Consider the following 16,271-nt stretch of genomic DNA (forward strand, 5'->3'; position numbering starts at 1 on the left):
TCTCCCCATTTCCCCACTGGCCACCTGTGATCCACTCTGCCAGTTACCCAATCTGCAGCTGCCACTGAAGTTAATGATAGCTGTTGCTTTTGTGATAAAAACAAACCTTGCACCTCTGTGGAAGAGGAGCCTTTCCAGAGCCTTCTCATTACAAAGAAAAAGCAATGCAAGAGCTAAAAATGGCTCTTAATGCTCCCATGGTGTCATGGCAATGCAAGCCTAATGCCATATAGACTGGCTAATAAATAAGACTCTGCATTTACAAAGCCTTTCATCCAAGGACCTCAAAATGCTTTATGATCACTGAGCCTCATAATTAATTAAGGTCGTGAATTAATGCCACAGATTAAGCAGTTAGTTCTAAGTGACAACAGGATTTGGCTCAAGAATTATAGCTTGAGCCACTAAGCAACGGTGATCGTGACATAATGAGGGTCGACATCGTTGCTGGAGAGATGGTATCTAAAGACTAGCACCGTGACAGTGTGTTGGAAAGGAGGAGTTCATAAGAGGAGACAGCTAGTCTATGAGACTCTTCTGGCAGATGTGAGGACGTTCAGATCCTTGGACCTGGTCTACGCTACCAACTGATGGTGGTATAACAAAGTCGCCCCGGAGTGTGGAAAGTCCATGCCCATTATACCGACCTAACCACAGGTGTAGAAAGCACGATGCCGACAGGAGGGCTTCTCCTGCCAACACAGCTACCATCCCAGGGAGATGGAGTAGTTATGACGACGGCATAAGCAGTGTCTTCACTAAGCAGTCCAGGGACACAGCTGCAGCGCTGCAAGCGTAGCGTAGAGAGCCCTCAGACTCAGTGCAGAAGCTATCTGAGCAACTCTACGAGTCAGAGAAGGCATCCATTGCCCCGGACTAGAGAGTAAGGCTCAAGCTGTTACTCAGGCTAAGCAGCTGTCCTTCAGAGAACGGACATCCCCTCCTTTGGAGACAGTGAACTCCAGCTGACTGGGAGTCTGAAAACTTAAATTCCGCTCCCAGTGCTGACTCTGAGCTGCTGTGTGACTGTTGGCAAGTCACCTCCCAGGCCTCGTTCTGCCACTTCAGCAAAACAGGGATAATTATTTTCCTTTCCAAAGTACTTTGAGATCTACAGGTGAAACGCTGCTGTCATTCATTATGTCTGTACAGTGCCCAGCATCATAACTAGTGAACTGTTATTCTACGCCATGGCAGGCAGAGTGTCAGCTGGAAATTCAGGGGGTTAAAGTGGCATATGAAGAGCAAATCGCCAGACAGCTGCTTTTATTAAACACTTGCTGGCTAGACAGGGCCCATGAGCAGGGTCTGGGGGCACCACCTGGGTAGGAATCCCAGTACCACCCAGGCTTGGGAGCAACCTCCAGCATAAACAAACCCAGGTCTAGATGAAGAGAACGCCATTAAACCAATAGCTAAGGCATCTCTGGCCAGCGACAGTATTTGGGCATGAATATTCGTGCAATTTGTGGGCCGTACCTTGGGACGTGTCGAGCATCTGCAGCCTGCACTAGCTTCATTTTCATGTGGCCTGTGTGCCATCTGCTCACAGGATTTACACTTGCTACGTTTCTTTCTCCCCCCCCCCCCCACCCTTCAGAGCCATCACTGTGCAAGGCAGCTGAACAAGATGCAAAGCCACTGCTGCCGCTCCCGCCCCCCCAGTATGAGAAACAGCAAATACAAATAAGACCAGCCATGAAGGGGGCATCTGCATGGGAATGTGTAAGTTTTGCCCTGGAAGAGAGAAGCTTGTTAGGAGTGACCGTCTGCCTAGAGACAGGGGGTTCTCTCTGCATACCTCAACTCTCCATGGTAAAACTGCATAAACTCCCATTTTGTCATGTAAATGAGAGCGCCGAGGCCCAGTGTTTTTGCTGCAGTACAATGAATTCAGTGAGCAGTATGAAATCTGCCTGCCATTATAAATTCAGCAGACTGGGAGGAATCACAGGCTAACACACAAAAGCAGTGCCCCAGAGCCATTAAGATAGAGGTGCAATGGGAGAGCTCTGATAACTTTGCACCAGAACCCCCTTGCTAGAGAGACTCACACATGAAAAAACAGCTCCTTGTGAACTAAGGAACTCTTTTAGGAAGGGTTGTGTGTGCGCAACAGGAGTCAAGGTAAAAATCCATTTGGGGTTATTAGTGCTGAAATACACTTTGTTTATATATTTAGCGTAACAGCTGGCAAACACACAACCAATTGACCAACAGCTGCCTGACGGCTGAGAACCGGTAATGTTTAGGAGGGCATGAAATTAACATGTCAATTTAAATCCTCTCCAAATGCTCTATTCAAAACCAGAAAAAAAAAAAAGAAGAAAGAAAAAGCGGGCCACTAGAATTGGACAGAGACACAAAAAGAAGTTTCTTTACAGAACAGAGTTTGTATAATAATCTCCCCACGCACACAACCTGTTCCTAAAAAATAAAGTTAGGAATCTGAGAAAATTATAAATAGGTTTTGAGGGAAAAAAACAGTTGTGTTACAAAAGCCTTGAGGGGACATATTTGGCTGTCACCAAGTGGTGTGTTAACAAGCAGAGAAAGGCCATTAATCACCGCTACCCTACGCTCACTTAAAAAACCCTGAAAGATCTTCCACCCTGAATCAGTTAAATGAAACGTCTCATAAAAAGCCAGAGAGCAAGTGGCAACACTAGATGAAGGACAATATATTCAGGCGGGGGGAGTCAACAATAGCCTGCACAGAACAAGATGGTTGTCTTAATTTTGAGGAGACAAGGGCTGTATTTCTCCTTTGCATGGAACACAGCAAAATTAAAAGAAAATATTGACCTCTATTTCTAGGACATTTCTACTAATTCAATACAGTTCTTCTTCCTGCATTACCCAAACTAAGATCTCAGAACCTGCTAGACAACCCATCCCATTAAAACATTTGCTGGGTGAGAAGGATTTGCTCAGACTTCCTTGTCAGTTTACCAGCTCACTCTCAAAAAAAGTCACAGCAGAACCACAGCTTCATCCGAAGTCCCCTCACGTTTATTCTCAAGCCTATGATCAAAATTTAACTCTGTGAGAAAATCACCAGCACCTGTTTTCTTGAGTGTCTTGTTTTCCCTAATGCAGCAAATGGACTTAAAATAGCAAAATTTAGTATCTGCTACTACTAAATAGCTAATTACAACTATGCAGTTCCATTTGCTATAAAAGGCTACACATCATGTGCAAAGAGGTTTCTGTGCTCTTAAGTTCACTTGAAGAGATTTTAATTTTAAAAGTAGAAGATAATTTTCCCCACTGTTTCTGGATTAAGGATTTTCTCTTTCCAAACTAAATAAAAGCCTGTTGCCACCACTCCTGTCTAGTCTATCCTGGTGAGTGCACATTTATAGATGCCAAGGCCAGAAGGAACCATTGTGATCATGTAGTCGGACCTCCTGTATAAAACAGGCCAAGGAACTTCCTCACAAGAATACCTAGAGCCGATCTTTTAGAAACAGATCCAACTTTGATCTGAAAATTATCGCTGATGGAGAATCCACCACAACCCTTGGTAAATTGTCGCAACAGTTACTCTTTCTCCTTGTTAAAAATGTGTGCCTTATTTCCAGTCAAACTAATTAATAGTAGGTAATACACTTCCCACCTCCATGCTAACATTTTTAAATGCACAAAGGAAGACATTACTTGATACAAGGGACAGAAGAAAAAGATATGCAGAGTATAGATTTATGAAAAAAACTTTCCTTTACCTAATCTCTGCAAATCCACAAATTTGCACTCACTGTCTAACATTAATTCTCTATCACAGAAGTTACTTTAAATGCAATTAGATTAATATTGGCTGTAGTGGCTTTTTGGTTCAACACTAAACTGAGTATAATTAGAATACGACCCCATGGCAGGCAGAGAGCTCAGACCGAAAACACTGATTCAAAGCATTAAACCTGTCAGCATGCTCCAGGGCCAGCCTTCTGGGGGAAAAACTGAATTGTCCAGCCACCCAAGTATTGCTTCTGGCCCGGGTTTCGGTAGCTGTGTCCAAGAAATGTCCGGAAATAGGCACTAATCTGTTTTACTATGGTATTTACTTCTGAAAGCAATTTAGCTCTTTGTAGACACTGCACAGAAAGCCTTAAACTGTAAAGCACTTTGTTACGCTGTGTCAGGATCTTGGCTTTTAACTGGGAAATCAGAAGTGTCTAAATTGGAACTGCCAAATTAAAAACATCACCCACCCTTTGTCTGCACAGCCCTGCCATCTTGTCTGCACTAGTGTGGTTGCAAACTTATGTGAGACACCCTAGACCCTTGCCAAGCTCTGTTCACAACTGGGAAACTCCTTGAGAGTCACTGGGTTTTGCAAATTAGCAATTCAGTGAGTGAAACGGAAAGCAAATGCACCATAAGGTGTACTTTGCTCATTTTATTTGAGTTTAGGTTTAATATTTCACAGACTACCAGAAAACATAATGCAGTGTATTTTGTACAAATCCCTTTTAGTAATATGAGACTTTATAATACAGCACCTGCTACTAAAAACCAAGCTGGGGAGATACCACCAATTTTGGGGGGTGGATTTTAAGGGGTTTAGCATGGCTCTAATGAAACTAAATCTAGTGAATGATTTTATAACACCTGCTGAGTTAGCTTAAAAAGAGAGAACGGTTTTGTGACATGACACGAGTACAAGATGCTGCAACTCCAGCCTTCTTCCCTTGTGCTCCCCATCTGTTTCTTGCATCCATCTGCCATCTCAGATCTAAAGACAGGAAACCCTTTTGGACAGAGGTCATCTTTGTGTTATGTTTGTACAGCTCCTAGCACTTGGCTGCTAAGCGCTATCACACTACCAATGAAATAATAATGATTATAAGCTTCAAGCAAAGTAACTATCCCATTCTTTGCAATCATGCAGAGGATTAATGTCTGGAACGAGTCTGGGAAAATGTCTCACTCTCTGCCTCCACTACTTTGTTCCCATCCCTCAATGCACAGCACCAGCCTTACAATTCTGCGAAAGATCCTCCAGCCTTCTGTACAGCAGCAGAAGCAGACCCCGTCTCTTGGCTCCGGAGTCTGTGCACAGCAGTCAAGTTTTTAAGATGTTTCAAAAGCACACTCTCTGGACAGCAACACACTTAACCCAACCCCAGACTATAATGCCTCACGCCACGGAGCCAAAAGCCACATTTGCTGCTAGCAACTAGGAAAAAGCTTTGCCTTGCTCCTTGAAGTATGGAAAGCCGTGAAGCATGGGAGTTCTTGGAAGCAGGGACGGTGGGAAATTTAGAGCCATGACATTTATAAAACAGAAGCCCCACCACAGTGACAGCTTTGCTGATTTCCAAGGCTGGCTCTGTTATCAGCGGAGGTGGAAACTGAATTCATTAAAGTCACTTTCACTTGTGAATTAGTCTAGGATCTGATTCCTGTACTCCACAGAGGAGAGTGTACTGCAGAATACAGGCTGATTACACTATAACAAATAGAAAATATAGGAATTGCCAGACTGAATCAGACCCGGAGTCCATCTGGTCCAGTATCCTGTCTGACTGTGACCCAGTACCAGCTGCTTCAGCGAGAAGTACAGGAAACCCTGTGGTAGGCAGTACGGGACTATATATGGAAATATGTATTTGCTCACTGTATGGAAAAGGCCAGCAGTGTTTTGGAATGCTGGCTGCTGGCAAGATTCTCACAATATCTTCAGTGTGGGTTGCTAATCCAGTCTTTTCAGCCATGGATCAGGAGTGTCAGGTCTCTGCCTTCTCAATGTCTAGAAGAGGCAAGAGATGCCCCTGCTCCTCTAGCTTGTTCCAGCAGCGTTTTACACACAGAGTCATCTAGGACATCTACACGGAGGCCACTAAGATGCAGACACATGGAACTGCAAACGTTCGGAAACTCGATTATTGTGTTCAAAGACACAGGACTAGGCAAAGAGACCCTATTTCCTCTTTTTTAAGGATTCCACTGTAGCAGCATGCAGAGGTATCAGTGGAGCAGATCCAAACACTGGGCTCAAAATGCCAATTTCCTCCATGCTAAAATGATTAAAGCGTACACACAAAGCAGTGATTTACCAAAAAGCCACCCTACAAACCAGAGCATCCTTGCAGAAAAATTTCAGTATGCTTATTTTCCTGATTTCTTTTAACATCTGCCATTTTAATCATTAGTCTCACATTTGCTTTCGTTGGTGTTGTAGCTACACAACAGAAAGCATTTAGAGATAAATCACATGTTATGTCTTGAGGCAAGATGCTTCTCTCGCCTTTGTTGCATGAAATAATCCTGTCCTAGAAACACAGTAAATACCCAGACATGAATTTGTGTTTCCTGAAGATAAAAAAATCCCTTAGAATGAAACAGCTGCAGGTTTTTGCGGAGGTTAACACACAAAGCCAACGGTTAATCTTAACGGTATTTAGGAAGTTTGTAAGGGATATAGAAGGTGCCAAACATAGGGTTTAGAATTTAAAACCACCATGCACGTGTGTTTAGTTTCCTTCTTCCCCAAAATTTCCTCTCTTAGCTGCATGCAATATAAACGCAGAAAGGGTTGCCGAGTTCCTCACTGCTGTCTTTCCACTCATTCTTATGTTCCACATGTCTTCATTAGGTTTTTCCATACACTGTACTATTGAATCAAAGATTAGGATTATGGTATTATTTGATGCAAGGTTTATCTGGATGCTTAGGCTATAGCCAAAGAGGGAGAGTGGGTGAAAGAGAGATGAACTGAGAAGGGGATGTTTAGAATTTTTTTCTGTTGATACAGGTTACATTGAAATTGTTTATTTTGTGCATGCACCTAGAAGTTCAATGTACTTTATTACAAATATACAAATAATTTTTAATACAGATATTTTCCTCCATCTCCTTTGCTGTGTTGTTTGCTCAAACGCTCATGATGAGCCTAATTGGATTAATGGAAAGCAAAACAGTTCTTCTCCGTGTCATTACACAAGATTTTCAGGGATGGACACGGTGGCCTTTGCGTACAGAACCCAGTCATGGAATTCAGATCCATTCTATGAGTGAAGAGTAGCAGATTTTACAAGTAGAAACAATGGGAAGTAGTCAAGAGAGCCTCTTAGTGGACATGTTAGATTTATGGGATAGACACAGACACTCTCACACTAGACACTGACTATTATCCCACACTGGGCTTGGAGAGAAATGGACCTTTTCCATCACTGGCTTCTCAGCTTGGCACCGTCAGTGATGCACAGTCATAGCTGCTCTACCTGGGCCGTGTCCAGAGCCTAGACCAGTAACGCATACCCAACAGTGCACTGTTCTAGCCCACAGCTTCTGGACTGGGGGAAACTGTAGCAAGTTCATGCATGTTGGGTGTGATCCTGGTTAGGTGCCGAGTGGATTTAATTCCTATTGGTTTCTAGAGTGGCTGAGGTCACTAAGAACCACGTTGACTCTCAGACACCCTTTTTGCTCCAATAGCAGCAGCAGTAACAACACCTGCCAATTAAGTTTTTCACAAGCATGTGGTGGAAAGGAAAACTAAAAGCCACCACCGTAAAGCAGCAGCATGCTGTAATTTATGCTGAGTTCTCACAGCCTCCTGCCATAACTGATGAGTAACTGACCAAAACCAGTAAGGTGCTGCATTCCCACGATCCAGCCATTCACGGCAGGGTCTTTAACTGTGGAGTCTAGTCCACAAACACAGTTCCCCCACTCAGAGGACTCGAACCCGATACAGCAGAGTCCCAGGCATGCCAAGATGAACAATATAATGCAATTCTAATCTGATGCATACTTTTCCATCTGAGGATCTCAAAGCACTAAAAATTATTTAAGACTCACTGTGCGAGGGAAGAGGGCATATTATCCTTATTTTATACATAAGAAATTAGAGGCACAGGGAGATTAAGTGTTCACCCTAGGTCACACAACACAGTACTGGTAAAATAAGGACCAGAACCCAAGAGTCCTGGTTCCCAGCTTCCTACTTTAACCATGAGGTCACACTAGTCAGAATGCTAATAAGTCAGTGTTAAGTATCTTCTAGTTATCAATGTACAGATGAGCTATTTCGCCGTGACACTGAAAACACCCACATTATAATTTAGGCTTATATGTGTGCAAGTTAAATTAGTTTACTTCAGAATTAAGCCATCAACTTAGTTTCAAGAGCTTACAGAAGCCAACGATCTAGCATCATTGCTGATTTTCTTCTCTTCACCCACCACCCTTTATTTTAGGTTGTAATATTCTGTAGGAAATTAAAATTGCACATTTGAGATCAAATAAAGACATCCATGGAACCCACATTAACAAGAATTAAATGATCTGCTGCTACGAAAGCAGCGGTTTAAATGATGTTTGGGGGAGTTTCGCAGGGGAGGGCCAGGCAGTTTGAAAATCAAGCAATCAAAGAAAGGACAGTATCAGAATCCTTGTTGGCCACTCGCATTGCTTCTCCCCGGTACACCCAGTTAAACAACGTTGAGGGCACTAGAATGAATCTCTTTAGCAACAGTCGCTGCCTCCCCTCTCCAGCTGTCAGGCAGGCAAAGGAATCCCAGACTTTGCGCATGCCCAAGCACAGAGACAGAAACCACTTCATTCTGTCACAAGAAAACAGCCGCAACTGGCCCTTGTGTCCAAATAAGAGAGCACCAGCACTCCTGCTCCAAGGCCAAGCACTGTCTGCTGCCTATCACCCTAAGTCTCTCCTGCATGCATCTGTGGGGGAGGAGGATAGGTAGAAATTGGGGATTCTTCCTCCCCTCCCTATCATGAAAAAATAAGTCATTTTCCGGGGTTTGAGATATAAAAGGAGTCTTTGGCAGTCCAAGACCTTAGCAGCAGGATTAATCTATACACATCAGGCTCTGCAGGGACATGAACCTGCTGCTCAACTCAACAGCGCCTTATCCTGCCCCCTGCAGTGCCTCAGTCCCCCAGGCTCCCTCCCCACAGTCAGCCTCTTGCAGGAGCTTGCTGCCTCCCACCACCATCCTGATGGGGCTTGCGGCTCCTTTACCCAGCAGTCTCCTTCCTCTGCAACCAGCCCCTTGCACAACCCTGGTCCACTTGCCCGGCCACCCACCCCCAGAAGCCCTCTCTGCTCCGTGCAGCACCCACTCCATCTTCTTTGCTAGGGGGCAGCCCAATAAATCTCCCTCTTTCCATGCTTCCTCTCCCTGCAGCTGGTGGGTATTCTCATTTATTTAAAGGGTCTTCTCCTTTCCACCACCCCCATCCCCGCTACCCCCTCAACAACCCATCACACACACACCCATACAATACTCAGCCCCCTTAGGTCCCTCCCTTACAACACCTCCCATTCCCCATCCTTCCTTGACATCCCCAGGTAGCAGCTCTGTCCTCCCCCTTCCCACCACCAAGCCCCCATTTTACAATACAAAGCACTGAACAACCGCCAACGCAGAGCCTTCCTGGCCCCAACATCACAGGACCCCACACACACACTCCCAAATCACATGGCCCTCAACACAGGAGCCTCCCTACATCTCCAAGGCCCCAGCAGCCAGTGCCTTTCCACTGCACAGCCTTCCCGGACCCCACACTGCATTAACCGCTCCTCCGTCCCTTTGCACAGCCTCTCCCCCACTGCAACCCCCTAACTACACATTGGACCAACTCCACATCTCTTTTCACATCCTCACTGTACAGCTCCCTCTCCCATAAAACAAAGTCCGGCCTGTCCTCCATGCACAGCTCCCCCGCTTCCTCCTCTCCACTGCAGCCCCATAACCCCACATTGCACAAACTCCCCTTCTGCTTTTGTAACCCCACTGCACCGTCTTCCTTGGCAGCACACCACATACCCCTTCCCCATATTGCACCAATTTCCCTCTCCCATTTTGTGCAGTCCCTCCCCCACTACAGAACACCTATGCCTCTTCTCCCACTGCACCACATCCCCAATTCCTCCCCCATTGCAGCTCCCACACATTGTACTAGCTCCCCTACCCAGCACCCCGACTGCACAGCCTCCACCCCCCGCACCAGCTCCCCTGCCCCCAGCACCTCCTGCCCCCAGCACTCCCCCAGAAACTCCCCGCCCCAGCACCCTCACTGCACAGCCCCCACCCCTCAGCACCAACTACCCTGCCCCATTGCAGCCCCCACCGCAGCTCCCCCCACCGCCCTGCCCCAGCTCCCCTGCCCCCAGAAACTCCCCGCCCCAGCACCCTCACTGCACAGCCCCCACCCCTCAGCACCAACTACCCTGCCCCTTTGCAGCCCCCACCGCAGCTCCCCCCACCGCCCTGCCCCAGCTCCCCTGCCCCCAGCTCCCCATTGCAACCCCCACCCCAGCTCCCCCCACCGCCCTGCCCCAGCTCCCCTGCCCCCAGCACCTCCTGCCCCCAGCACTCCCCCACAAACTCCCCGCCCCAGCACCCTCACTGCACAGCCCCCACCCCTCAGCACCAACTACCCTGCCCCTTTGCAGCCCCCACCGCAGCTCCCCCCACCGCCCTGCCCCACCTCCCCTGCCCCCAGCTCCCCACCGCAGCCCCCCGTCCCCCCACTCCCTGCAGGGCCGGCTCCGGTACCTGCTCCCGAGGGTCCTGCTTCCATCCCATCCACGCGGCACGGCTCCGAGCTGGGCTCACCGCGGGCGGGGGGGGGGGTGCTGCTCCCTCCGCCTCCCGCTGCTGCTGCGGCCGCCGCAGCCTCTGGGCAGCCGCCTCCTCCTCCCCGCCTGGGCCCCAGTGCGCAGGCGCGACCGTCCGGCCAACCAGCGCCGCCGCGAGCTGCCCGGCCCCAGCGCCAACAAAGGCGGTGAAGATGGGGCAGCGCCCCCTAGCGGGGCGGCGCGGCGCGGCAGCCCCCTGCAGGCCCATAGCCGCGGATACACGGCGCCGCCATCTTGGATCCATAACGAGACTGGGCAGCTTCCTAGCAGCTGCTGTAGGGGGATTCTGGCTGTGCAGTGCGGGGGAGCTGAGTGTGTAGGGGCTGGGGGGAGGAGTGCTGGCTGTGCAGTGCGGGGGCTGAGTGTGCAGTGAGGGGCTGGGGGGAGGAGTGCTGGCTGTGCAGTGCGGGGGCTGAGTGTGCAGTGAGGGGCTGGGGGGAGGAGTGCTGGCTGTGCAGTGCGGGGGAGCTGAGTGTGCAGTGAGGGGCTGGGGGGAGGAGTGCTGGCTGTGCAGTGCGGGGGCTGAGTGTGCAGTGAGGGGCTGGGGGGAGGAGTGCTGGCTGTGCAGTGTGGGGGGCTGAGTGTGCAGTGAGGGGCTGGGGGGAGGAGTGCTGGCTGTGCAGTGTGGGGGGCTGAGTGTGCAGTGAGGGGCTGGGGGGAGGAGTGCTGGCTGTGCAGTGTGGGGGGCTGAGTGTGCAGTGAGGGGCTGGGGGGAGGAGTGCTGGCTGTGCAGTGCGGGGGGCTGAGTGTGCAGTGTTGGGCTGGGGGGAGGAGTGCTGGCTGTGCAGTGCGGGGGAGCTGAGTGTGTAGGGGCTGGGGAGGGAGTGCTGGCTGTGCAGTGGGGGGGCTGGGGGAGGGGGCTGGGTGTGCAGTGGGGGGCTAAGGGAGTGGTGCTGGGTGTGCAGTGGTTGGGCTAGGGGAGGGAGTGCTGGGTGTGCAGGGGGGCTGGGGGAGGAGGGCTGGGTGTGCAGTGGGGGGGCTAGAGGAAGGAGTGCTGAGTGTGCTGGGGGAGGGGGGCTGGGTGTGCCGGGGGGCTAGGGGAGGGAGTGCTGGGTGTGTAGGGGCTGGGGAGGGAGTGCTGGCTGTGCAGTGCGGGGGAGCTGAGTGTGCAGTGTGGGGCTGGGGAAGGAGTGCTGGCTGTGCAGTGGTGGGTGCAGTGGTTGAGGCTGGGGGAGGGAGTGCTGGGTGTGCAGCGGGGCTGGGGGAGGCGGGCTGGGTGTGCAGTGGGGGGGCTAGGGGAAGGAGTGCTGAGTGTGCAGGAAGGCTGGGGGAGGGGGGCTGGGTGTGCCGGGGGGTAGGGGAGGGAGTGCTGGGTGTGTAGGGGCTGGGGAGGGAGTGCTGGCTGTGCAGTGGGGACAAGGGGAGGGAGTGCTGGCTCAGCAGTGAGGGGCTAGGGGAGGTATGTGCAGTTGTGTGGGGAAGCACTGCTCAGTATATAATGGCAAAGGAGAGGAGAGTGGGCCCTCAGGAGAGAGTGCTGGCTGCATTAGTGTCGGGGAGCAGTGCAGTGCGCTGGTGGCCCTGAGGAGGGAGAATTGTGGAAGGAGAAGAGGTGGACAGTAGTGGGTGCCTGCTGTTAGAGGGGAGAGAAAGATGCAGTCCTTCCCTGCAATGCAAGTATGTCCCAGGGGAAAGGATGGAGACCTGCCTTGGTAGGAGGAGGAACTGAAACCCTGCAATGTGGGAGAGGAGCTTGGAGATGAAGAGAACAGAGTGGCAACAGTATGGGCATTGGTGGTGGAAGTGGCAGTAGTGCAGGTTGGTTTGTTTGCATCCTAGGAAGTTGAGAACATTGAGTAAGCACGGCAGGGCTGACATAGTGCCAACTCTACTCATGCAGTTTATACATACACCGGCAATCAAGAATATATCCAACGCTACAACAATGAAGCTGAACAATTCCTTTGAAGTATAAAAATGCCTTTTTCCAAATTGAATCTAACAATTTAAATTTGGCCCATAACTTAGATTTGGGTAAAAAAAGTTTTTATAAAACCCAAGATCAATAAAGATGTTTCCACAATTCTGTTTTAATGCCAGTAAAATAGTTGTTTAAAATAAATAGGCCTTCTGTAGTAGGATGGGTTCGTTTATTTGATATCAGGGGTGTTCATTAGTGCTGTGTTAGAAGCACCCCCTTGTGGTTATGTGCAATGTGTAAGGATAACTACAAAGAAAAGATCCACAGGGCTACAAAGCCATGGAAGGAAAATGGGATCTGAGAATGTAGGGGTTAGTGAAAGTGTTCAGTTTACCTGCACACTCTAGAGCTCCCACCTTTATCTCGTTCCTAGAGCTCAGGGCGTAACCTTCTGCAGGTTTGCAGGGTCTTTTACTAGTGAAAGAGCCTTACACATATATCTTTAACCTCTATTAACAATCACCAAAACAGAATGCACACACTAAGCATACAATACTCACCACTCCCAATAAGGCAGACAAACTTTTCCTGGTGGACAGTCAGGATCAGGTCATCCAGGGACTCCAGCTTCTGCACAATATAGTTGGCAGGGTGTTGAAATCTGGCAGCTCTGATCTTGGGCTGTGTCCTGGAGTTGGTTCCAATTAACTTCCTTTTGGACCCCAGTTTATATAGTGAAACATGAGTCCTGCTTAGCTCTACCTTAACCAATTATTTTACTAAAATATTACAGAGTAATTCTTTGACCAATCCTAACATATTGTGAAACAATTCTTTACCCACTAATACCCCACCACCTTAGTTGATTTAAATCTTGCAAAATTAGTTATGCAGACAAAGAACCAGACAGAAACCAGACAGGTAAACAATAGAGAAGTAAGGACCATAAAGGTCAGAAGCTAGGAATGGATGGCAGGGAATGGCTCACTTGATGATTCCCTGTTCAGTTCATTCCCTCTGAGGCACCTAGCATTGGCCACTGTTGGAAGACAGGATACTGGGCTAGATGGACCTTTGGTCTGACCCAATATGGCCATTCTTATGTAAGGCAAAACTATAAAGTAGAGATTTCACAACCACAACTGTTGGTAAGTGATTCCTTGCCAGACAGAATGCTATCAAACAAAGTTTTCTTTAAACATCTTTAGATCTTTTTATCTGGTGGTGGGTACTATTAGAATAAGAGCGGGTTCTTTACTGTGTGTTATTTCATTGTTTGAATGTAGTTTAGATGGAATGTGAGGATGTGACTTTCTGCTTCTAGGCTCATGGTTGCTGCTGTCCTAATATGGTTGCAGAAAAAGGCCTTAGACCTTACAGTCACAATCAGCATAGCAGGGGGTTACAACGGTAACTCCTGAGCCCATTGATGGGAGCACCTCACATCCATAGGAGAAAGTCACGGTACCCTTGGATTTCTGAGGCAGAACTGGATGCTGAATGCTCCTTGGCCCCTGGAGGTTGAATGTAGCAGAGAGCAAACTGAAGCCTGTAGCGTTTAGTTGTTTGATAACAGCAGTTTCTAAATGGTCTGCCTTGGGGGTCAGGTGCATTTGTCAGTTGCCTCATGCTCAGGCATTTCCTGCCCTCTCGGCTCTATATAGCGGTATTAGCAAGTGCACATAGAGCAGTTATTTATAACTCTGGGCCAAATCCATCCCTGCTGTCATTATTGACTGTCACTCTGGGAGGAATGTGACCCGCCGGGATGATGGTGACACTGATTTTTTTTCTTTTCTTTTTTGGAACTAGTTGTTTTCCCCATTGTCCAGCTGTGAGGGCTTGCAGAGGACAGAAATAATGAGCAACACTTTGACTGCAAAGTGTGAACTTTACAAGATCATCTCACAAGGATGATCTGTGTGAAACACTTCAGGAACAGCTCCCTTTCGTTAGAAGGCAGCCTGCATTCCTGACCCCACAGCAATCTTGAGCCCTGATCTTGCAATCTGATCCATGCAGCTGGACCACCATCCTATCCCCTCAATACCAAAGGATCAGATTACCTGACCAGGCCCATAACATTATTACTGTTACATAACATTTATATCGCTGATGTCAATGCATAGTTGCATCAGCCAGATCAGGGCCTGTTGTGCTAGACATCTCGTGGAAAACATGATAGATTAACCCAGGTCTGACTTAAAAAGTAATCTTCACATCCCCGTTTTCTTTCACAGTCAGTTCTCAGATTAGCTTCTGCTCATTAAAATGATAATTTAACAGAAAATGCCATTGCAAACCAGGGGAGTTAGAGCTGGGGACTGGGCAGCAGGACTCTTGGGTTCCAGTCTTGGCTCTCCTACTGACTTTCTGTGAAATACACCTTTGTGCCTCAGTTTCATCCTCTCTGGAATCTACACCCTAATACTTTGCTACAAGCATTACCAGGGCAGAGGATTGTGAGGTTTAATTGTAAAGCATGCTGAGATCCTCAAATGGCAGAGACAAATTCTTAGCATTGTTGATGAGGCACAAATGTCAGTAACTCAGGTAGTTCTGAAACTTAACATCTTATTCTCATGGAGTTAGTTCAGTTAAATAGGATTGGTTTCATGCTTAGCATTAGTATTTTTTAAATAAACTACCAAACAAAAAGCCAGCCTAATATTTCTGAAGACATGCACACAAACACACCGGAGTCTTCAAGCAGGGGGTTAATAATGACCACGGAATTCAAATGACCCACTTTCACTTCTGCTTCAACCTTGAAAGCCCAGGGATTCTCATAGAACAAAGGAGATTGACTGTGGCATCATTCTAACCCTATTTATTGACGACATTCTCATAAGAGGCTGTAGCAGAAGCTTTGGCAACATATTATTTAATTGAACTATACATTGTACATGCTACTCAATGTAAATTACACTATTATTGGGATGCCATTTGATAATAAACAGTGCTGTATGTATCAGACAGGTGACCCTCTCTCTGCCAAATCCTAGAACTGATGTTCAGTCTCCCTGCAGGAGAGGATTCTAGAGTTGGCAGATACATTTTTCCCGACCTGCACCATTAGCACGTTATTGAGAAGCACCACCTCCCAGACTAGTTATTCAGATCCCACCAACATAGTAGTGGAGGAGCTGTAGTCTAAATAAGACTAGAATACCAACCATGATGAGGGTTAATACTGTTCAACTCAAGTCATTTTTGTTTGACCCTCTAGGAGTATAGCAACAGCCAAACTCTCAGCTGAGGTTTCATTCATTTTCGGGTATCCACAAAGTAGTGTAAATCTGGGGCATGAGCATTAGTGTTAAGTGGTGAAACAAAAGGGCAAGAAACAATGGAAATAGGCACAGCCTTCAGGAATGGATCAATCTGAAAGGATTTAAGCATCCACAGCAAGCAGACTTAACAGTGACATTGTCAGAGGTTCATCTTCTCTGAAGGGTAATCGTGCCAGACAGAGCTGCCTTAGCCAAGGGCAGCAGTGACACCAGCATCAGTGGCAGGAAGATTTCAGTTAACTAGACATAGTGTCAAGTCCGGTTTGTGTCACTGAAGTTCTCCAGTACCTTTTCCGCTTCCTATTTCTGTCAGTCGCACCTAAGCAGATACAGTGAACACAGAAGGGAACCTGCTAGAATTCTCTGCACATTTGTGATGCTTGCATCTCACACACCTGCTGCTGCTCATTTGACAAGAATTGGGCTGTATATTCTAACTTCAAGACAGACCAAAAATCCATTGCAGAACAGAACCAGGGACAGAGGCCCAGAACCTCAAAGGTAA

General features: G+C 47.9%; 1 protein-coding gene across 2 annotated transcripts in view; it reads right to left on the reverse strand.

The window, feature by feature from the left end:
• Positions 1-10,649, reverse strand: part of LOC115637558 (protein argonaute-1) — a 47,266-nt gene extending 36,617 nt beyond the window's left edge. For both annotated transcript variants that reach the window (XM_030538901.1, XM_030538900.1), the window contains exon 1: positions 10,530-10,649. In XM_030538901.1, the coding sequence (XP_030394761.1) occupies positions 10,530-10,554 (25 nt within the window). In that variant the 5' untranslated portion in view covers positions 10,555-10,649. The remainder of the gene's footprint in view (positions 1-10,529) is intronic.
• Positions 10,650-16,271: the final 5,622 nt, after the last annotated feature.

The sequence above is a fragment of the Gopherus evgoodei genome, chromosome 20 (genome assembly GCF_007399415.2).
Source record: "Gopherus evgoodei ecotype Sinaloan lineage chromosome 20, rGopEvg1_v1.p, whole genome shotgun sequence".
Classification (NCBI taxonomy): Eukaryota; Metazoa; Chordata; order Testudines; family Testudinidae; genus Gopherus; species Gopherus evgoodei.